General features: G+C 41.8%; 1 protein-coding gene and 1 long non-coding RNA gene across 6 annotated transcripts in view; one reads left to right on the plus strand and one right to left on the minus strand.

Annotated features, from left to right (window-relative positions):
- Positions 1-10,564, minus strand: part of kcnj15 (potassium inwardly rectifying channel subfamily J member 15) — a 41,101-nt gene extending 30,537 nt beyond the window's left edge. For 2 of the 5 annotated variants that reach the window (XM_072585675.1, XM_072585672.1), the window contains exons 1-2: positions 10,259-10,494; positions 8,752-8,870 (exon numbers count right to left, since the gene is read on the minus strand). Coding sequence is in view for 1 of the 5 variants with exons in the window: in XM_072585671.1 (XP_072441772.1) it covers positions 8,752-8,870; positions 9,160-9,175 (135 nt within the window). In the remaining 4 variants the exon portion in view is untranslated. The other 3 variants (XM_072585673.1, XM_072585671.1, XM_072585674.1) reach the window with 3 other exon arrangements.
- On the plus strand, positions 8,266-22,677 carry LOC140486468 (uncharacterized). Its single transcript, XR_011962586.1, has 5 exons — positions 8,266-8,397; positions 16,228-16,415; positions 18,634-18,702; positions 18,790-18,860; positions 20,062-22,677. It is a non-coding gene; the product is annotated as an uncharacterized lncRNA (long non-coding RNA).
- Positions 22,678-23,441: the final 764 nt, after the last annotated feature.

Raw genomic sequence — 23,441 nt, forward strand, 5'->3', positions numbered from 1 at the left:
AGAGAAAGATTTAAAAGGGACCCGAGGGCAACCTTTTCACGTAGAGGGTGGTTCATGTGTAGAATGTACTGGCAGAGGAAGTGGCACATACAGTAATAACACTTAAAAGACATTTGGAAAGGTACATGAATAGGAAAGATTTAGAGGAATATGGGTCAAACTCAGGCAAATGGTTTAGTTTGGGAAACTTGGTTGGTATGAATGAGTTGGACCAAAGGGTCTGTTCCCATGCTGTATGACTCTAAGTTCAAGCACATCAAACTCTTTGCTTTTCATACGTTTATATATCCGTTGCAGAAATTCAGGCCATCCCAGAGTACTTTACTGACAATGAAGTGCTCTTGAACTGTTGTAAATAAATAAATTGCATATGGCAAGATCACACAAACAACAATGCAACAAACCGCCAACACCAATTTGAATTTGTAGAGTGCCGATTCGCATAACTAAACTTCTCAAGGTGCTCACGCGAGCATTATAAAACAAGATATGACACTGACCAGATAAGGCAATATTAGGGCAGACGATCAAAAAATGTGGTCAAAGAGTCAGATAATTTGTTTTAGACAGTAGCCACAGTATAAAGATTAATCAGGACACTCCCATCGTTTTTCTTCGAATTAATGTCACAGGGTATTTTCCATCCATCCCTGAAAAGGATAGAAAATTTACCATCTCATTTTAATAATGCCACCTTTGAGTGTGCAGGACATTTCATTCGTGTTGCAATAGAGTGTCAGGGGAGAATTTGTACCCGAATCCCTGAATTGGCACTTGAAGCCATGATTTTTTCTTAGAGGTAGGATTGCAGAGCCACTGTAAAGAGGGGGGATTGATCAGAGTGACCGGCAACTTTCACTGGCTCTCTTCCCTCAGCCTGTTGCGTTCAAAATTCCTGTCCTAGTTACAAATCTCACATATAGCTTTGTGAGATTACATATTTTTCTCAGTGTTCCGTCATCAGTGATTGAGACATCAGCAGTTATATTAGGTAAAGTAGAATTTTCTCTCTAGGCTCCTCCACCTTACTGGGTAGTCCCTCCCTTCCGCAAACTTATGAACTAGGACCAGAAAGAGACTATTTGGCCCATTTAGTTGGCTCAATATTCAACATGATCATGGGTGATTTGATTGTGGCTTCAACACATTTTTCTGGCCAATCTCGTATCCTTTGTCTACCTTGTTAGTCAAGAATCTATCTAAATCTATCAATATTCAATTACCATGCCTCAACCTCTCTGCTGGAAAGGGAATTTGACAGATGCAACACTATCTGAAAGCAAAAACATTACCCTCTTCTTCTTCAGAAATTGGAAACACCTTATTTTCAAACTGTGTTCCCATGTGCTAGACCCTCTTGCAAAGGGTAACATCCTTTCAGCTTAAAGACCTTCAGATCTTATATGTTCCAAAAAGATTAATTTTCATTGTTCTATGCTCCAATGGACCTATGGCTTAACCTATGCAACCTTTCCGAGTGCCAGAAATCACTTCCGTGAATATTAGAGTCATAGTGTCCTATAGCACAGACTGGTCCATGCCGACCAAAATGTCTATCCACAGTAACGCCATTTCCCTGCACTTGGCACATACCCTTCTAGTCCATTTCTCCAAATGCCTTTTAAATGTTGTTAACCCACCTGCCTCAATCACAAGTGCAGGAATCTTCTGTGGCTATCCCTATTTCAGACAAGTATGCTGTTTTGGAAAATGTAGTGGTGATGGATTCTCAGTGGAATGTAAAATGAACAGTCAAGTTTCTGATATTGAGACTGGCTCTAATGCAATGAGGCGTAATTCGGGTTCCAAGAGATCGATTGTGTTCAGGGACTCTCGAGTCCAAGGTACAGACAGAGGTTTCTGCAGCCAGGATCAAGGATAAAAATCACACAACACCAAGTTACAGTCCAATAGGTTTAATAGGAAGCACACTAGCTTTCTGAGCACTGCTCCTTCGTCAGGTGGTTGTGGAGGACACACTTGTAAGGCACAGAACTTATAGCAAACGTTTACAGTGTGATGTAACTGAAATTATACATTGAAAAATACCTTGATTGTCGGTTGATAGTTCCACTTCTTTCATGGTATTCGAACAGATGAAAGACTGAACAGACAATCAAGGTATTTTTCAACGTATAATTTCAGTTACATCACTGTAAACTTTTGCTACAAATTCTGTGCCTTACAATTGTGTCCTCCACAACCACCTGATGAAGGAGCGTCGCTCCGAAAGCTAGTGTGCTTCCAATTAAACCTGTTGGACTATAACCTGGTGTTGTGTGATTTTTAACTTTGTACACCCCAGTCCAACACCGGTATCTCCAAATCAGGATCAAGGATGTCTCAAAGAGGTGCAGAATGTTCTCAAAGTGGGAGAGGGCCGAGCAAGAGGTCATTTTACACATTGGAACTGACCACATAGGAAGGGAAAAGGATGAGATTCTGAAGGGAAGATATAGACAGATGAATGCACAGCTGAGGAACTGGTGTAAGGGAGAAAGATTCACATTTTTGGATCACTGGAATTTCTTCTGGGGTAGAAGCGACCTGTACAAGAAGGATGGATTGCACCTGAATTGGAAGAGGACAAATATACTGAAAGGGAGACTTGCTCGAGCTGCTTGGGAGGATTTAAACTAGTAAGGTTGGGGGGGAGGGGGGTGTGGGTTGGAATCCAGGGAGATAGTGATGAAAGCGATCAATCTGAGGCTGGTACAGTTGATAAAAGAAGCGAGGTTGGCTAACGTGGTGCGACTATTTAAGAAAGGTGGTAAGGAGAAGCCAGGGAAATATAGACCGATGAACCTTACGTCGGTGATGGGCATGTTGTTGGAGGGAATCCTGAGGGACAGGATGTACATGTATTTGGAAAGGCAAGGACTGATTAAGGATAGTCAACAGGGCTTTGTGTGGAGGAAATCATGTCTCACAGACTTGATTGAAGTTTTTGAAGAAGTAACAAAGAGGATTGGTGAGGACAGATCTACATGGACTTCAGTAAGGCGTTCACCAAGGTTCCCCATGGGAGACTGGTTAGTAAGGTTAGATCTCATAGAATACAGGGAGAACTAGCCATTTGGATACAGAACTGGCTCAAAGGTAGAAGACAGAGGGTGGTGGTGGAGGGGTGTTTTTCAGACCTGAGGCCTGTGACCAGTGGAGTGCCACAAGGATTGGTGCTGGGTCCACTATTTTTTGTCATTTATATAAATGTTTTGGATATAAGCATAAGAGATATAATTAGTAAGTTTGCAGATGACACCAAACCTGGAGATGCAGTGGACAGCGAAGGAGGTTACCTCAGAATACAACAGGATCTTGATCAGATGGGCTAATGGGCTGAGAAGTGGCAGTTGGAGTTTAATTTAGCTTTTGCATTTTGGGAATGCAAATCTTAACAGGACTTATACACTTAATGATAACGTCCTAGGGATTGTTGCTGAACAAAGAGACCTTGGAGTGCAAGTTCATAGCTCCTTGAAAGTAGAGTCACAGGTAGATGGGATAGTGAAGAAGGCTCTGGATTAGTGGTGCTGGAAGAGCACAGCAGTTCAGGCAGCATCCAACTGGCTTCGAAATCGACGTTTCGGGCAAAAACCCTTCATCAGGCTTTTGCCCGAAACGTCGATTTCGAAGCTACTTGGATGCTGCCTGAACTGCTGTGCTCTTCCAGCACCACTAATCCAGAATCTGGTTTCCAGCATCTGCAGTCATTGTTTTTACCTTAGTGAAGAAGGCGTTTGGTATGCTTTCCTTTATTGGTCAGAGTATTGAATACAGGAGTTGGGAGGTCATGTTGCAGCTGTACAGGTCATTGCTAAGGCTACTTTCGGAATATTGCATGCAATTCCGGTCTCCTTCCTATCAGAAAGAAGGTTGTGAAACCTGAAAGGGTTCAGAAAAGATTTACAAGGATGTTGGCCAGGGTTGGAGGATTTGAGCTATAGGGAGGGGTTGAATCGGCTCGGGTTGTTTTCCCTGGAACATCAGAGGCTGAGGGATGACTTTATAGAGGTTTATAAAATTATGAGGGGCATGGATAGGATAAATAGACAAAATCTTTTTCCCTGGGGTCGGGGAGTCTAGAACTAGAGGGCATAGGTTTAGGGTGAGAGGGGAAAGATATAAAAGAGACATAAGGGGTATCTTTTTCATGCAGAGGGTGGTTTGTGTCCAGAATGGGCTGCCAGAGGAAGTGGTGGAGGTGAGTACTACTGCAGCATTTAAAAGGCATCTGGATGCGTATATGAATAGGAAGGGTTTAGAGAGATATGGGTCGGGTGCTGGCAGGTGGGACGAGATTAGGTTGGGATATTGGTCGGCATAGATGAGTTGGACTGAAGGGTCTGTTTTCATGCTGTACACCCCTATGATTCTATGACTTCTACTGGCAGAGCATTCCATAAAAAAGTTGCCCCTCCAGTTCCCATTTATTCTTTCCCCTCTTACTTTAAACTGATACCCTCTAGTTCTCGATTCCCCAACCCTGGGAAAACCATGGAGTGCATTCATCCTATCTATGCATCTCATGATCTTATACACTTCTGTAAGATACCCCCTCAGCCTCCTACTCTCTAAAGAAAAAAGTCCAAGCTTGCCCAACGTCTCCTTATAACTCAGTCCCTCAAATTTCTCTGAACTGTTTCTGTAATTAAATCCTTTCATAAATAAGGAGTTTAAAACTAGGCACAGTACTCAAAATGTTGGCCACACACAATGTGGACAGTATCCATGCTTGACCTGGTAAGTGCCAAGTAACATTTGGATTGCAAGTGTCAGGCAATCACTTGCTAATAAGGGTGGTGCTGCTGTCATCTATCATGGTGGTCTATGACTTGCAGAAGCTGAGCTTTCAGACACTTCAGTCTGTATCCTTCAGAATCATGAACCTGCTACTGAACATTCCAGGACTGTCACTGACTTCATCTCCTCTGGAGATCTCCCATCCACAGCTTCTCACCTCAGAGTGCCCCTACTCACACAGTCATTTCCACCTTTTTCCTAAAGTCCACCAACAGGACTACCCTGGCAGTTCCATCATTTCAGACTATTCCTGCCCCACTGAAATTATTTCTCTTTACCTTGATTTGACAATCCCTCTGCCCCCCTTGTTCAGTTCCTTTCCACTTACATTTATGAAAAAGAGGTTCTGAAGACGTCACATTGGATTCAAAAGTTTCTCTCTCCATGGATACTGCAAGACCAATATGTTCTGTCTTTATTTCAGATTTTCAGCATCTGCAGTAGTTTGGTTTTAAATGATCATCTCCTACAATGGGAGAACCCAACTACAGCTGCTTGGAATTCACTGGCATTACCATTGTTGAACCACCTGCTTTCACCATCCTGGAGATTTACTGTTGATCAGAAAGTGAACTGGGCCAGTCATATATATATACTGTAGCTACAAGAACAGCTTCAAGGACAAGAATTTTGCTGTGAGTAATGGCATGGTGGCTCAGTGGTTAGCACTGCTGCCTCACAGCACCAGGATCCCAGGTTCAATTCCAGCCTTGGGCAACTGTCTGTGTGGAGTTTGCACATTCTCCCTGTGACTGTGTGGGTTTTCTCCGGGTGCTCCGGTTTCCTCCCACAGTCCAAAGACGTGCAGGTTAGATGAATTGGCCATGCTAAATTGCCCGTAGTGTTAGTTACATTAGTCAGAGGGAAGTGGGTCTGGGTGGGTTACTCTTTGAAGGGTTAGTGTGGACTGGTTAGGCCGAAGGGCCTGTTTTCCACACTGTAGGGAATCTAATCTAATTGAGCTCACCTCCTGACTCCCCAAAACCTGTCCACCATCTGCAAGGCACAAGGTAGAATTGTGATGGATTATTCTCTATTTGGCTGGATGGGTGCAATGCAACATTGAAAAAGCTTGATACAATCCAGGAAAAGGCAGCCCATTTGAGTGGCACAACATCCATCATAGCTTATAAAAATATGGGCAAAATGTCATGAAAACATCCTTGTACACTTTTGTATTATATCCTGCTTCCCATAACTTCTTTGTGCAACAACTGTTACAAAACTGATGGCATTTTAACCCTTGCAGTACCTTTGTACACTAAGTTTAATTTTCGCAATGAGAGTTTCCGGTATACTCTGTCATGACAGTGTAAAGGGTAAAACAACCTAATCAAAGTCCCCTGGATAATTGTGTCTCAAAAGGTAAACTTCCAGTAAATACTGTCTTCAGCAGTTTGGTTTATTTGCAGTTCTCTCGTTCCAGGCCAGTCTTTAAAAAACTATGCTCAAAAGCTGACTTCAAAAAGGTCAGAACTGCTTTTGGAGCAGCTAATGCAAATTGTTTCTCCTCATCAACAATGAGCTTGAGCTCTTAATGCAATGTTTGCTTTTTAAATGGAATGTGTAGGTTTTTAGCATATTCAAGGAATTTTGAGCTCCTGGGGCAACCATTGTATTTAAATCACAATCACCTGATGAAGGAGCGGCGCTCCGAAAGCTAGTGTGCTTCCAATTAAACCTGTTGGACTATTACCTGGTGTTGTGTGATTTTTAACATTGTATTTAAAGTTTACCACTCCCAGAATAGGATAATTAAACAAAGTCTAAATAAATACATCAGGGCCAGTCACATTAACTGATCAATCTGGTAATCATTCAAAATAATTTTAAAACACAAAATGTACTTTTCCCATCCTTTTTAAAATTTGGGTATTGTTATTACTAAATTTCCATTTCTTGGTCCCTTATTCTCTCACTCTCGACCTGACTGTCTTGCTCCTTGTTAAAAGAAGTCTTGACTTTTACTTTGATTCCCATACACCTTGTAGAGCCATCAAGTCACAGAGATGTACAGCATGGAAACAGACCCTTCCGTCCAACTTGCCATACTGACCAGATATCCTAAATAAATCTTATCCCATTTGCCAGCATTTGGCCTATATTCCTATAAACCATTCCTATTCATATACCCATTCTGATGCCTTTTAAATGCTGTAATTGTACCAGCTTCCACCACTTCCTCTGCCAGCTCATTCCGTACATGCATTACCCTCTGCGTGAAAATGTTACCTCTCAGGTCCCTCTTAAATCTTTCCCCTCTCACCTTAAACCCATGCCCTCTAGTTTTGGACTCCCCGAGCCTGGGGAAAGGACCTTGACAATTTACTCTATTCAGGGTCCTCATGATTTTATAAATCTCTATTAGGTTATCCCTCAGCTTCCTTGCTCTTTATCACAGCATCACTTTTGGCATTATATCAACGTTTATCTTTCAATCACCATTACTAAAAGCAGATCATCAGGTCTTTCTAGCATCAGCTGTGGCTCAGTTGGCAGCTGTCTCACCACTGAGACACAAGGCTTTGAGTTCACTTGCACTCCAGGACTAAAGGCACAAAGAGCCAGGCTAAACCGAGGTCCCATCAGATGTATGTGAAAGATCATATTCAGCTCTTTCCATGTAGAGTAGGAGGTAATTCAAAGGTTCTGGCCAATATTTATCACTTCAATGATTTCACAAAGACAGGTAATGCAGTCATTATCACAATGCTATTTTGAAGAGTTGGCTGAGTGAATCCTGTATTGCCAACTACACTTCAAAAGTATTTAATTGACATGGTTGAGACTCAGCCATGAAGCACGCAATGCAAGTGAAAGTTTGTATTTTCCTTTCCGTTATCACATTGCTATTTGTGGGATCTTGCTGTGTCCAAATTGGCTGCTGCAATTCCATACAATGCCACACTTCCAAATTACTTCATTAGCTCTAGAGTACTGTGCAGCACCGTGAAACACCTATAGAAAGTCAAGGATTAAAACAATGGTCAATGAAGCCAATTTGGAACAAAATCAGAAATTGCTGGAGAAGCTCTGCTTTCTCTCCACAGTTGCTGCCCAACTTGCTGAGTTCCTCCAGCAAATTCTGATTTTGTTGCTGAGAAAGTCAGGTCTTTCATTTTTTTTGAGTGGGGGTGGGAGATGGGAGCAGGTGTTTGGTCCATTTGTACAATTTTGTTTGCAAAACTGAAAACAAAGAGATCATGAATGTTATTTTTTAAATTATAATTTCAAACTTAATGATAGAGAAGGGGTTAAACGTTTTTTTTAATCTATAGTCTTGATAGTAATATTTAACTTGTTTCCACACCTTGCCAAACTGCCTGGACTTTCACATGAACTCTGCTTAGCGAAGTTCAAAACTTCAAATCTTACACCTTCAGGTCAGGAAATTTCTGCAGGAGGTACTGTCCACAAAATTCCTCCTTATTCAATTTGATTCTCACGCTGGCCGTACGAGGAAAGGGGGATGGGGAGGGAGGAAGTCATTGCATTGTAGTCACATCTTTTTTTACTCCAATCCTTGAACAGGACGTAAACAAATCAAAATCGACAACTAACGTGCCAAACTCCAGCAACTCGTCATCAGAGGAGGTTAGTCTCTCAGAATGATTTATTAATAAATTTTCAGAGAGGGAAAAAAAAGATCGCTACATTCTGACTTTAGCATAAAAGTCTGAAAGGAAAGCCGAATTATATAATTTTTAAAATCAGCAAGAATAAAATGTTGCAACATGCAAATAGTTTGAAAATACATGTTTCGGTGCAGATCAAAGGTTGTAGGAAATTAAACACATTAAAAACGAGTAAACAGGACTATAATCTTTTTGTTTAATTTTCTTTCAAATTTTGTTTTTTAAAAGTTCATTGTAAGAAAAAAAACAGTGCTTGGGTGAGGGAAAGGACGCGCGGGCTTTCTCTAGAAATGAATTGAAGAGAATTGCTTACCTTGAGAGAGAAGGGAATCAGAGGGTCATTGTGCCGGGGCTGCGGTGCACTATGAGGCGGCGATAGGCTCACTGTAAACCGGGGCGATCCAACACCAGACACGGGGCAAGAATCTGGAGCTGGGGGGGGGGGGGAGAGGTGGAGAAAATAAGTCAGTGCCTGGATGGTTCCTACCTGCTGAGAGAGGCATGGAGGGGTGAGGAACGATAAGGAGCTTTTATTAAATGCACCCCCTCCTCTCCCAGTGATGTCACTGAACTATTAAGAAACATTTTTGTCAACCCCCCCCCCCAAAAAAAGTTACTGCCACGGTTGGCTGAACTTTGGTGGAATCGAACACTCAACGACGTCCAGCCAGCCCCCGTTGCTCGCTATATCATTTAACACTTTTAACATTTCAATCTTCACCTTGAGCCTCCTGCATACTGCCACCCCCTCCCTTCAGAAGCAGCAGAGTCAGAAAGTATGCGGAAAAGAGTTGTGGAAAACTGGCAGAATTGTTTTTAAGTAGGGGAGAGAGACACGCGTGAACACACACAGTTGATAAAAACAAAAAAAAATACATGAATAAAATCAATGGAGGATTCTTTTAAATCATTTTAGCTCTTTTTAAAATTTTGACACAAGTTTATACTCCAGGAAGACGATGTGAATTTTTAGCAATAAGAATAAACTTATTTTACTGCTATGTTTTGGCAGTTTTGGAACAGAGCTTGTGCCAAACAGGAAGATAGAGTCATCGAGATATACAGCACAGAAACAGGCCCCTCAGTCCAACTTGTCCATGTCAACCAAATATCCTAAATAAATCTAATCCCATTTGCCAGCATTTGGCCCATATCCCTCTAAATCTTTCCTATTCATATACCCGTCTGGATACCTTTTAAATGCTGTAACTGTACCAGCCTCCACCACTTCTTCTGGCACCTCATTCCACACATGCACCACTCTCTGCATGAAAAAGTTGCCCCTTAGGTCCTTTTAAAATCTTAATAACACTATTTTTATCAGAATGTGACTGTGAATTTTGACATTATTGACACAGGCCGAAAGGTTGAAAATACGTTTTAGCTTTGGTAGTTTTTTTTCAACCCCTAATAATGATTTATTAGAAGCATTATTTTTAAAAAAACTTTAAAATCACAGCAACAACTTAGATAAGGAAGGTCACATTTGACCACCTAAAAACAAAATACTCTTGACTTTAGGGTCAATGCAGGATGTTTAGTGAATATTATTCAACAGAATAAAGGGTTAACTGTCTTAAATATTATTCCACATTTTTTTTCAGAAAAAAAACCCACATCTTAAATCATGAGAATTCTGAAATATTCCATTCTGCTTTCAAAATTATTAAATCACAGCATACCTCAATTTGAATGTTTTCCAATGCTTCAGGGAAATTGTAAACAACATTAAAACTTTTTTTTAACTTGTAATTTACTTTTTTCTTGATAACTTACTCCTAATGATGGGTGATAAGCAATACTTATGTATCTATATTTACCTTAACTTCGCAGTGCTGGAGAATGGACAATTTGTGCCACTTTAGGGGCTAATTCAGGTCTGGTGTATCCCAGACCAAACACAGCAGAAAGCTCCCAGTATTCTTGCCACAGAAATGTCCCTGGTCTCTTAAATCAGCAGCTATTATGCAACCTCAGTTCAGTTTCCATTTCCTCCATCAGCATTCCTGCAGACTGGGAGACTATGAGGCTGTCAGTAGTGTCCAAGATTGCAGTTCTTTCCTGCCGAAGCTTACCTTATGGATTGTTACTGCTCCATTGTGTTCTGCTAAGAAATCCTTCAGTCAGCAAGTACAGCTGTAGAAATCATAAAACTCAAATGACTGCCTTTGGGCTGTTTCCAGTCTGCGTCACCTTCACCTTTCCTTAGTTGTTTCAAAAGCAGAAAGTGCCGAATATACTCAGCAAGTATGGGTAGACAGAATAGGCACATTACTCTTTCAGTTTGTGATAAAAGTCTGACACGTTAACTTGGTGTTTCTCTTTCCCTACATAAACTGACCTAAAGAGCATTTCCAGTATTTTCTACATTTCATTTACTTCCAGCTTTTCAACTCTTTATTTATATTCAGTATGGGGCATGGGGGTAGATGGAAAAGACATTTCCTCCAGTTTACCTGAAGCCATTTTGATGGCCTCTGTACCAGCTTGTCTGCGGCTGACACCTTCAGTCGTGTTTTTGCTAGCAACTCTGCTAGCCACGACAACAATATCAGATTCGTGGTTTACAGAGCTGTGGTGGTTCCCGCCCTCCTGCATGGTTCTGAGACGTGGACTGTCTACAGACACCTCAAGGTGCTGGAGCAGGCCCACCAATGCTGCCTGTGGAAAATCCTGTGAATGCGCTGGGAAGACAGATGCACCAACACCAGTGTCATTGATCAGGCCAACATCCCCAGCATCAAGGGACTGACCATCATTGATCGAATATGATGGGCTCAGTGAGTTGTCCAAATGACCGTCATGAGACTCCCCAAGCAGGTGCTCTACTCTCAGCTTCCGAAACAGAGGCAAGCCCTAGGCGGACAGAGGAAGTGTTTCAGGGATGCCCTCAAGGCCTCACTGGGGAAGTGTGGCATTCCCACAGACACCTGGGAATCACTGTCCCAAGATTGTTCAAAGTGGAAAAGGAGCATCCGGGAAGGTGTTGAACAGCTCGAGACTTGGCGTTGGAAAATATTCAAAACCATGTGAAAACAGTGAAAGGTGCCTGCTGCCAGACCAATGCCCCACCCACCCATTCCCATGACCACCACCCACTCCAAGTGTACGGGCACTCACCCCGAGAGTGGAAGAGAGTCATCCTCATCTGTGAGGGACTACCAATGATGATGCCAGCCATGACTCTAACTGCACTAAGCTCAGTTTACCTATTCCCTCATGCTCATTGACCTATAATATCTTACAATGAAGCAACATCTCAATATTATATATTGCTGAAACACACTGTGTTGAAGCTTTATGATGTGGAGGTGCCGGTGTTGGATTGGGGTGGACAAAGTTAAAAATCACACAGCACCAGGTTTATAGCCCAACAGGTTTGTTTGGAAGTACAAGCTTTCAGAGCGCTGCTCCTTCATCAGGTGACCATGGCTCCTGCCCCTCTCATTACCTGATGAATTAGCAGCGCTCCAAAAGTTAATACTTCCAAATAAACCTGTTGGACTATAACCTGGTGTTATGTGATTTTTAACTTTGAAGCTTTATGTTTTAGAAAGATAGTAAATAGGAGCAGGGAATGGCCAATCAGTCCTTGAAGCCTGTTCTGCCATTCAATATGCCCTGTTCCTGCTTTCACCCCATACCACTTGATATCTTTAGACCTAACTCTTGCACTCAACAATTTGCAAGAATATCAATTTTTTAAGGGAAAGCCAAGACATGAAAGAAGACTGCTGATTGATTTAAAGCTAATATCATGACATTAAAGTTCTCCTCATTATTTTGAAATCCCTCCATAGTTTGAGTCTTAGTCCTCCCCTCTCTCCTGCACCTACCACAACAGGTTTTTCTACTGCCCCACAACTCTGAGAGTTTTCTATGGTTGTGTAATTGTGGATTCTTGCCCATATCTAGTTTTGATCACTCCGCCATTGTGGCTATGCCTTTAGTTCTCAACACCTCAAGCTCAAGTCCCCTAGTCATGCTTCTCCACCTGTCTTTCCTGCATTCCTCCTTTCAGATATCGACCTTTGTGTCCAAGATTTTGGTTGACTGCTATAAATTCGTCTTAGGTGTCATGGTGTCAGATTTTGTCTAACAATGCTCCTGTGAAGCAGCTTGGGACTTCTCATTAAATTGTCGATGTTGTTGTAGTCACATGATACACCAATTGCTGCAATGATGACTAATAATGGAAAATCCGTGTCTTTCAATTAGTTATGAATTAATCAGGCATGCATTAAGGAAATTTGAGAATCCTAGATGCGCTGTGCCCGGTTCCTCGAAAACATACCACATTTAACACATTGTCTCAAAATAACTCACATATGGGCTGTATTTAATGAAGTGTGTCATGGCAGAAAACATGCCAACAAGGCCCACTTCATCATGGGAGATGGGCGACATCTGCCTGCCAGCAGCACAAAAACTCCCCGACTGAAACAGAGTCATAGAGATGTACAGCATGGAAACAGACCCTTCGGTCCAACCCGTCCATGCTGACCAGATATCCCAACCCAATCTAGTCCCACCTGCCAGCACCCAGCCCATATCCCTCTAAACCCTTCTTATTCATATACCCATGCAAATGCCTCTTAAATGTTACAATTGTACCAGCCTCCACCACTTCCTCTGGCAGCTCATTCCATACCCTCTGTGTGAAAAAGTTGACCCTTAGGTCTCTTTTATATCTTTCCCCTCTCACCCTAAGCCTATGCCCTCTAGTTCTGGACTCCTCAACCCTAGGGAAAAGACTTTGTCTATTTACCTTATCCATGTCCCTCACAATTTTGTAAACCTCTATAAGGTCACCTCTCAGCCTCTGACGCTCCAGGGATAACAGCCCCAGCCTGTTCAGCGTTGCCCTATAGCTCAAATCCTCCCAGCCTGGCAACATCCTTGTAAATCTTTTTTGAACCCTTTCAAGTTTCACAACATCTTTCTGATAGGAAGGAGACCATAATTGCACGCAATATTCCAATAGTGGCCTAACCGATGTGCTAACAAAGCGTAAAAAGGCCTCTGGGAGCAAGACGCAATTAGGCTCAATTATGAGCTAATTGACACCTGTTATCCATCAATCTCCTATTATTCATCAACCCACCTGTGGCTTAGGACTTAAGTGGAAGCTGCATGACCTTCCTGTGACCTCAGGAGGCTGACCAGCAAAACGTGTTGGTTTTTTTTTCTTTTTTTCCCCCACACTACCGCAGTTAGGCGGCAGTGCTTATTTTTTCCCCAGCACCCATATTGTATGTGTGCAGGTGTGAGACACAGTGAAAGACACAAGGCGCACAAAACTTTATCCAAATTTCCACCACCAGGAAGAAAGGAAATACCCGAGTGGCCAGTGACAAGCAGTGCCCTTCACATCAAAGGGCAATGCTGTGTGATCAATCAGTGAAGGGGAGGGCAGGGAGGTCTTGAAATCTACTATTGTGTCTGTTTCCACCACGTCCTCTCAGCGCATTCCAGGCCCTCACCACCCTTTGTGTGAAAAACATGGCTCTCACATCTCTCTTAAACTTTCCCCCTCACACTTTGTACTTGTGTCCCCTAGTAATTGACCCCTGCACCCTGGGAAAAAGCCTCATGCTTTCCACTCTATCTATACTATTCACAATCTTATAAACTTGTTTCAGGTTGCCCCTCAACCTCTTGCATTCCAATGAAAACATGCCCAGTCTATCCAACCTTTCTTCAGAGGTAAAATTCCCCATACAACGCAACATGCTGGTAAACATTTTCTGTGGTGGTGGGCAAGTTGTTGGAGGGGATCCTGAGGGACAGGATGTCCATGTATTTGGAAAGGCAAGGACTGATTCGGGATAGTCAACATAGCTTTGTGCATGGGAAATCATGTCTCACAAACTTGATTGAGTTTTTTGAAGAAGTAACAAAGAAGATTGATGAAGGCAGAGCAATAGATGTGATCTATATGGACTTCAGTAAGGCGTTCGACAAGGTTCCCCATGGGAGACTGATTAGCAAGGTTAGATCTCATGGAATACAGGGAGAGCTAGCCATTTGGATATAGAACCTGCTCAAAGATAGAAGACAGAGGGTGATGGTGGAGGGCCACAAGGATCGGTGCTGGGCCCTCTACTTTTTGTAATTTACATAAATGATTTGGATGCGAGCATAAAAGGTACAGTTAGTAAGTTGCAGATGACACCAAAATTGGAGGTGTAGTGGACAGCGAAGAGGGTTACCTCAGATTACAACAGCATCTGGACCAAATGGGCCAATGGGCTAAGAAGTGGCAAATGGACTTTAATTCAGATAAATGCGAGGTGCTGCATTTTGGGGAAGCAAATCTTAGCAGGACTTATACACTTAATGGTAAGGTCCTAGGGAGTGTTGCTGAACAAAGAGACCTTGGAGTGCAGGTTCATAGCTCCTTGAAAGTGGAGTCGCAGGTAGATAGGATAGTGAAGAAGGCATTTGGTATGCTTTCCTTTATTGGTCAGAGTATTGGGTACAGGAATTGGGAGGTAATGTTGCGGCTGTACAGGACATTGGTTAGGCCACTGTTGGAATATTGTGTGCAATTCTGGTCTCCTTCCTATCGGAAAGATGTTGTGAAACTTGAAAGGGTTCAGAAAAGATTTACAAGGATGTTGCCAGGGTTGGAGGATCTAAACTATAGGAAGAGGCTGAACAGGCTGGGCCTGTTTTCCCTGAACGTTGAAGACTGAGGGGTGACCTTATAGAGGTTTACAAAATGATGAGGGGTATAGATAGGATAAATAGACAAAGTCTTTTCCCTGGGGTCAGGAAGTCCATAACTAGAGGGCATAGATTTAGGGTGAGAGGGGAAAGATATAAAAGAGACCTAAGGGGCAACTTTTTCACGCAGAAGGTGGTGCATGTATGAAATGAGCTGCCAGAGGATGTGGTGGAGGCTGGTACAATTACAACATTTAAGGGGCATTTGGATGGGTCTATGAATAGGAAGGGGTTGGAGGGATATGGGCCGGGTGCTGGCAGGTGGGAGTAGATTGGGTTGGGATATCTGGTCGGCATGGACGGGTTGGACTGAAGGGTCTGTTTCCATGCTGTACATCTCTATGACTCTATGACTGTCTAAGAAACACCTGGACAAATACATGAATAAGAAGGGAATTGAAGAAAATGGATCCTGTAAGTGAAGACAGTTTTAATATGGAAGGGCAAAATGTGGCAGCATAGACTTGGACACCTAAGGGCCTGTTCCTATGCTGTATTGTTCTTTGTTCGTTCTTTGTTCTTTGTATCAACATTTCACTAGCATCCTTTCATGCCTGGTACCATTCATGACAAATTCATCTGTGCCCTCACTGGGATTGTGCACCTCAAGTAGGACACAGGAAACTGAATAGATTATATTCCTGGATCAATCTAGTGCTTTATAAAGTTAAGCTTTTGTACTCCAGACCACTATTACCAAAACGGGGATCTCAAATCCCTTTTTAATCGATGTTTTAGTTCTCTTACAACTTTTGAAGACTTGTTTCCATCCACCATACGCCACTCCTTTAGAATAGTTTGAGTTTGTTTACATGTGTCTCTTCTCATTCCTACAAGAACAAATCACATCACGGTTTGCTGCATTCAATTTAGTCTGCCAAAAGTCTGCCAATCATTCAATTTCTTCCTGAAGTCTGTTCCTTTTCTGTTTACAACGTTTAGTATTTTAAATTAGCCACATATCTACGTCCAGATCATTAATACATACATCAAACATGACAAATGAATTTCGATTACATTGAATGCTCATAATTCTCTTCATTGTTTTGGCAACTTTCAGGTATACAAACATCATCTATATATCAAGTTGTTCCAACTGAACTTTCTCCTAACTTGGAACGCCAAAGATTGCTCAGAGGTGGTCCCAAATTAGGCAAACACAGTCCTCTGCCAATATTTTCTAAAATAGAAACAAAAGTAAGATGCTGGAAATCTGAAGAAAAAAGCTGGAAATATTCAGCAGCACAGGTAAATGGCCATCAAAACCAGAAATTTTTAGATGAAATATAGTCTGAGAAAAGGATTAGTTATAAAAACTGAAAGTACTGGAGAAACTCAGTGGCCTTTGTGGAGAAATCAACTTAAAAAATCCAATTTGACTCTTCAGTTGAAGACATGTTCCAATGAAGAGCCATACTGGACTTGAAATGTTAACACTGATTTTCTCTCTCTACAGATGCTGCCAGATCTTCTGAGTTCCTCCAGAAATTTTTAATATTGTCTCAGGTCTGCTACATTTGCAGAATGCTGCTTTTATTAAAGATTCAGTTGTGTAAGTAAGAACAAAGAGGAAGTGTTGTGGTCGGTTCTGAGGAAGTATCACTGGACCTAAAACAATAACTCTGATTTCTCTCCACAGTTGCTGCCAGACCTACTGAGCTTTTCCAGCAATTTCTGTTTTTATTTCTGAATTCTTTCATCCTCAGTTCTTCCGGTTTTTATTAAGTGATTATGGCAAGCAGGAGAACAGTTGACGTCAAAATGAGATGACAATAGGACAGAGCAGGAATCAAAAGATGGACCCAGAGGAGAGGGAAATGATTGCTTAAAGTTCCAAATGACCAGAGGGTTTTTCTTCCAGAGTTGCTGATTCAAACCTTTATCAGTTGTGTCACAATGGCCAGGTGATCTATAAATAAGAAGATGTATATATAGCAAGAAATCAGTAATATCTGAAATAACATTGGGTGCTTGGAAGTCAGAAATGACAAGCAGCAAACAGAGTTGATTCAAAATGCTTGTAATTTTCGAACCAAAGCTGCTAGGGTTTCATTTTCATGTTTTGCTTCTCACCTGTTCCTATCACACAACACTGCCATCTGACCATTAAAATCTATGACGAATCCCTGGACAACATGGATCATTTCCCATACCTCAGGAGCCTACTCTCTCAAACAGATATTGACAATTAAATCCAATACTGACTCCAGTGCTGACTTTTGGACCCCTGAGAAACAGAATCTGAGATCTCAAACTCAGCAGTAAGCTCATGGTCTATGCAGCAGCCATGGTCCCCATCCTCCTATACACATCAGAAGCAGTTGGTGATGTACAGCAGACACTTCACATACCTGGAGAATTATCCCAGCATTGCCTTTGCAAAGTCCTGAAAATCCACTGGCAGGGCAAATGTACTAACGTGACTGTCCTCTCCCATGGTAATGTCCCCAGTATTGAGGCACAGTAACATCAAAGTTAGTTGTAATACACATCCATGCCTACACCATTGGTTAAAGCATCATTGTCATCAGGACAAGTCCGATGTAAACACTGCTGACGTGTCTGACCTCTGCTATTTCTCCACCCAAGCCTCCAGCCTTTCACTATCCTGCTGTATCCTCTGGCAATTCTCCTCACTATTCCTAGTTCACCCAGTCTTTGTGTCATCCACAAACCTCCTAATCAGGCTACCTACATTCTCCTCCAAATCATTTACATATATTCCAAACAACAGGAGTCCCAGCACTGATCCCTGAGGAGCATCACTGGTCGCAAGTCTTCAGTTCAGGAAGAACAAAGACAGCACTACAAAGACACTCTGCTTCAAACATGATATCATTACATTAATGACTAGGAGGAGCTCACTACTGATTGTTCAAAATAGTGACAAATTGTCCATCAAGCTACATCATGGTTTGAGTCTAAATGAAGCAGACATCATCAGAGAAGGAAGAAAAAGGAAAAAGAATTCCTGCACTCCAGATCCCACTGCCATGTGAGATACCTTGCGCCCCCAGTGACCCATTAACCTGAGTCAAAAATTGGCCTGGTCAGTCACATGAAAACTCCCGGCAGAAACTCAGCACCTGAATAGGATTCACCCTCAAGTCAAGGGCAGTCGCCACTGTCGTTGTCACCTATGATTAATGTTAGTTATTACTGTCATGGAGATCCTCCAGTGTCGAAAGTCATTCCTATTAAAGTTAACACTAAGGAAATTTGTAATTAAAAAAATAAATCTTAATTTGGTTACAGATTATTGCAGATTAAGCAGAATTCAGGAAGTGGTATATCTAATGGTGGCTTAATATTGAAAGTGGCCTGGAAAAATGAATCTGAATGGATATTAGTCTGCCTGTAATTTATTATTTTTTGTGGAACAATAGGTTATATCTGGTTTGACTTTATGGGTCACAACCAATCTGACCTGATATTCATGTCACAGCATCTGATGTGTTTTATTCAGGAGCTGTGTCTGGCAGCAATATGGAATAAGTTTTTTTCCATTGGCCTTCCACCTGATCCAATGGCTAAGGTAAGAAGCCATCTGCACAAAAATTACTTTATCTTTCTGTATTACTCCCTTCTTTGCCTGAAGGTCTGCTGGGTCATATTTCCACAGCTTCTGGTTACTGTCACATCTCCATGTGTAAGACTAGACAGTGAATTTCACCTGCTGATATGGCCCTGCAGGTAAGAAGCTCTGATCTCACACCTGTCCTCACCAGATTTGATAACTTTGAAATAATGATCAGGTTTATCATCTTTCAGTGTAGAAAATCATTCCAATTAACCTTAATACTAAGCAGTTTTTGTAACTAAAATAAAATCAATTTAACAGAGGATTAACTTCTACCAGTTCAGCTTAACTTGGTTATAGATTATTTTAGTCTAAGCAGAATCCAAGAAGTGATTCATTTAATGATGGTCTAATATTGAAACTGTCCTGCCCAAATGAATCTGAATGGATTTTAATCTGCCTGTAATTAATTATTTTTAATTTGGAACAATAAGAGACATCTGGTTTGACCTTGAAGAAAGACTAGATAGGCTGTGATCATTTTCCTCAGAGCTGAGGAAGGATAGGTGGGGAGGAGAGAATTTGATTAATGTGTCCTAAATTGAGAGGCATAGACAGGGAGAAACATTTCCCCTTAGTGAATGGATCAATAATCAGGAGGATGTGGTTTTAGGACAAGGATCTTAAGTTAGAGAGTCATGATTTGGAGATGCCGGTGTTGGACTGGGGTGTACAAAGGTACAAATCACACAACACCAGGCTATAGAACAACAAGTTTAATTGGAAGCACACTAGCTTTCGGAGTGTTGCTCCTTCATCATGTGATAGTGGAGGGCTCAGTCCTAACACAGAATTTATAGCAAAAATTTACAGTGTGATGTAACTGAAATTATACATTGAAAAAATTGATTCTCTGTTAAGCCTGTCGTCTGTTTGAATACCATGATAGTTTCACTTCCTTCATGTGTAAATCACAAAACCTTTTTTAAAAAGTTGCATTCTTAGGTTAGCTGTTAACGATGGTGATAGCTAGACAATATGTTGAAGGTGTTGGCCCCCTGTGTTCTCTGTCTATGCCATGATGTTTAGATTGATTCTAACCTAAAAAGTGAGATAATGGAGTTTTACATGAATTCATGCAGTTTTTGAGCTCAGAGTTCTACGTGACTGCATGCAGTTTTTGAGCAAAGTGCAATGTAACCCTGCAAGTAATGGTGGTATCTATGTCCACCATCACGTGTCAGAGTGCAAGACATGCAAGACGTGTCAGAGTGTGGGCATAGATACCACCATTACGCGTGGGGACACCTCTCACCTTGTACATGGCAGGTACTCATGTGACTCAGCCAACATTGTCTATCTTATACGTTGCAGGCAAGGATGCCCGGAGGCATGGTACATTGGGGAAATCAAGCAAAGGTTACGACAACGGATGAATGGGCACCGCACAACAATCAACAGACAGGAGTGTTCCCTTCCAGTTGGGGAACACTTCAGTGGTCCAGGACATTTGACTTTGGACCTTCGGGTGACCATCCTCCAAGGCGGACTTTGGGACAGGCAGCAGCAGTAAGTGGCCGAGCAGAGGCTGATAGCTAAGTTCGGTACCCATAGGGAGGGCCTCAACTGGGACCTTGGGTTCATGTCACATTACAGGTGACCACCATTGCACTATACACACACAGACACTTCTACACACACACACACGCACACACAGGCACTCCTATACACACAGGCACACATATACACTGACGCGCACACAGACACCCACACACACCCTTACAGACACGCACACTCCCACACTCACACATGCACCCCCTCACAAACCTAAGACACTCTACACTCACTACACACACACATAGACTTTCTCACACTCACAACCCCCAACCCAGACAGACAGACAGACACACACAGATAGACAAAGACCCACATGCACACATATATTTTGTGGGGTGAATTTGTACTTGTAGGGTAACATTGTACTTTGCTCAAAAACTGCATGCATTCATGTAGAACTCTGAGCTCAAAAACTGCATGAATTCATGTAAAACTCCATTATCTCACTTTTTAGATTAGAATCAATCTAAACATCATGGCATAGACAGAGAACACAGGGGGCTAATACCTTCAACATATTGTCTAGCTATCACCATTGTAAACAGCTAACCTGAGAATGCAATTTAAAAAAAAAAATGTTTTTGTAATTTACACATAAAAGAAGTGAAACTATCATGGTATTCAAACAGACGAAAGACTTAACAGACAATTAATTTTTCAATGTATAATTTCAGTTACATCACACTGTAAATTTTTGCTATAAATTCTGTGTGTTAGGTTTGAACCCTCCACTATCACCTAATGAAGGAGCGACGCTTCAAAAGCTAGTATGCTTCCAATTAAACCTGTTGGACTATAACCTGCTGGTGTGTGATTTTTAACTAAGTTAGAGAGGGTTTTAAGGGAAAAAAAATGTTTTCACATAGTCAGTAGTGGGTATCTGGAACCCACTGCCTGCAAGAGTGGCCAGAGGCAGGAACCCTCAAGATATTAGATTAGATTAGATTAGATTCCCTACAGTGTGGAAACAGGCCCTTCGGCCTAACCTGTCCACACCAACCCTCTGAAGAGTAACCCACCCAGACCCACTTCCCTCTGGCTTATGCTATGAGCAATTTAGCATGGCCAATTCACCTGACCTGCACATCTTTGGACTATGGGAGGAAACCAAGGCACCCGAAGGAAACTCACGCAGATGCGAGGAGAATGTGCAAACTCCACACAGACAGTCACCCGAGGTTGGAGTCGAACCTGGGACCTAATATTCAAGAATTATTTTGATGAACACTTGAAACATTATATGGACCAAGTGCTGGAAAATAGGATTAGGATAGACAGATGCAGACACAGCAGGCTGAAAGATCTTTTTCCGTGCTGTAAAGAGTTCTTTATGGTAACCTTAGCTGTTGTAGCTATCAAGCCCAAACTGTTGGCATTACACTCCAGTGCAAACTGGCTGTCAGGCCAATTGAGCTAATTGACCTCCTATTTCCCCACACTATATCAGTAACAATATATCAAAAACACTTCATTTGTTGCACAATCTTTATGACATCCTATATAGATGCAACTTATTTTCCTCCCTGGTTTTTATTGGAGCTTATTTATTCTGAGTTCACAAGGGTCAATAAATATGACTTCCATCATGCAAGATGGAAATAACAGAGATTTGGAGCGGCGTGACACACTTGAAGGATTCCTGCCCAATTTCTGCCCATTCTGCTAAATGGATGGGTAATGAGGTGAGACCCATTATAGGCTTATGGTCCTGTGATGGGACCTTTAGGTGCAGTGGTTGTGCTCCTACCCTTGGCCCAGGAGTTCTGGGTTCAATCCTATCTGTTCTGGAGGTATATTGTAACATATCTGAGTAGATCAATTAAAATTAACACAATCTTGTGCTCTTGACTTACTTATCTAGACAATCCAATTTTCCCAGATACTGAACTAGTCTTTACAGCAAATAACAAAGTTTTTCCAGCATTTTATTGTTTTATTCAAATACTTTTTATCTCCATGTCAGGCCATTTTTTGGAGGCAGAAGCAATATGTGTATGTTTTATTAGTTTAATCCTGTGTCACTGTGATCCACTATCATGATAATAATAAAAACAAATTCCCAATGCCAATGTTCAAACTTTCCATGGATGTTGTATAAATTTATCTTATTTCCAATTAATTAATTGATTTTTTTTGTGGGACCTTTGTACAGTCTCTGTAAAATGTTTGTCTGTATTACAACAATGACTACACTTCAAATATACCTCCCTGGCTGGAAAGCATTTTGAAAAATCCAATGAAAGATGCAACATGAGTAGTAGAGAAGAAGAGAATAGAATGATCATTCCATGACATTAGTGCAATATGCTTCTTAATTGTTTTGTCTTTAAACATGAAAACAATAAGCAAGAAATACAATTAATATTACAATGCCATGACTTGTCCATCTTGCGTTAACACTTTTGTCATACAATAAATTTTAAGTACTTTTCACATTGTCCAGACTAATAAATTGAGTCATCTGCAAGATTTCTTTTTGCCTCATCTGATAGTGAATCTCATGTTGACTGGATAGATTAGATTAGATTAGATTACTTACAGTGTGGAAACAGGCCCTTCGGCCCAACAAGTCCACACCGCCCCGCCGAAGCGTAACCCACCCATACCCCTACATCTACATTTACCCCTTACCTAACACTACGGGCAATTTAGCATGGCCAATTCACCTGGCCTGCACATCTTTGGACTGTGGGAGGAAACCGGAGCACCCGGAGGAAACCCATGCAGACACGGGGAGAACGTGCAAACTCCATACAGTCAGTCGCCTGAGGTGGGAATTGAACCCGGGTCTCAGGCGCTGTGAGGCAGCAGTGCTAACCACTGGCCCACGGTGCCGCCCACGGTGATACTTATTAGAGGACAGGAGGTTAAAGAAAGTGCCATGTGATAAATCATGGAATGAGAGAAGGATATTTAGCTGAATCTCCTTCTAGGATGCAAATTTGGCTTGCAGTGTTAGTAAAATCTCTACAAAATTGCTTCTTGCCCCAGTGATAATCATAGAGTCATAGAGCTGTATAGCATAGAAACAGACCTTTTGTCCAACTCGTCCATGCTTACTAGATATCCTAAATTAATCTAGTCCCATTTGCCCCATATCCTTCTAAACCCTTCCTTTTCATACACCCTGGACAGTT

This window comes from Chiloscyllium punctatum, chromosome 15, assembly GCF_047496795.1.
Source record: "Chiloscyllium punctatum isolate Juve2018m chromosome 15, sChiPun1.3, whole genome shotgun sequence".
NCBI lineage: Eukaryota > Metazoa > Chordata > Chondrichthyes > Orectolobiformes > Hemiscylliidae > Chiloscyllium > Chiloscyllium punctatum.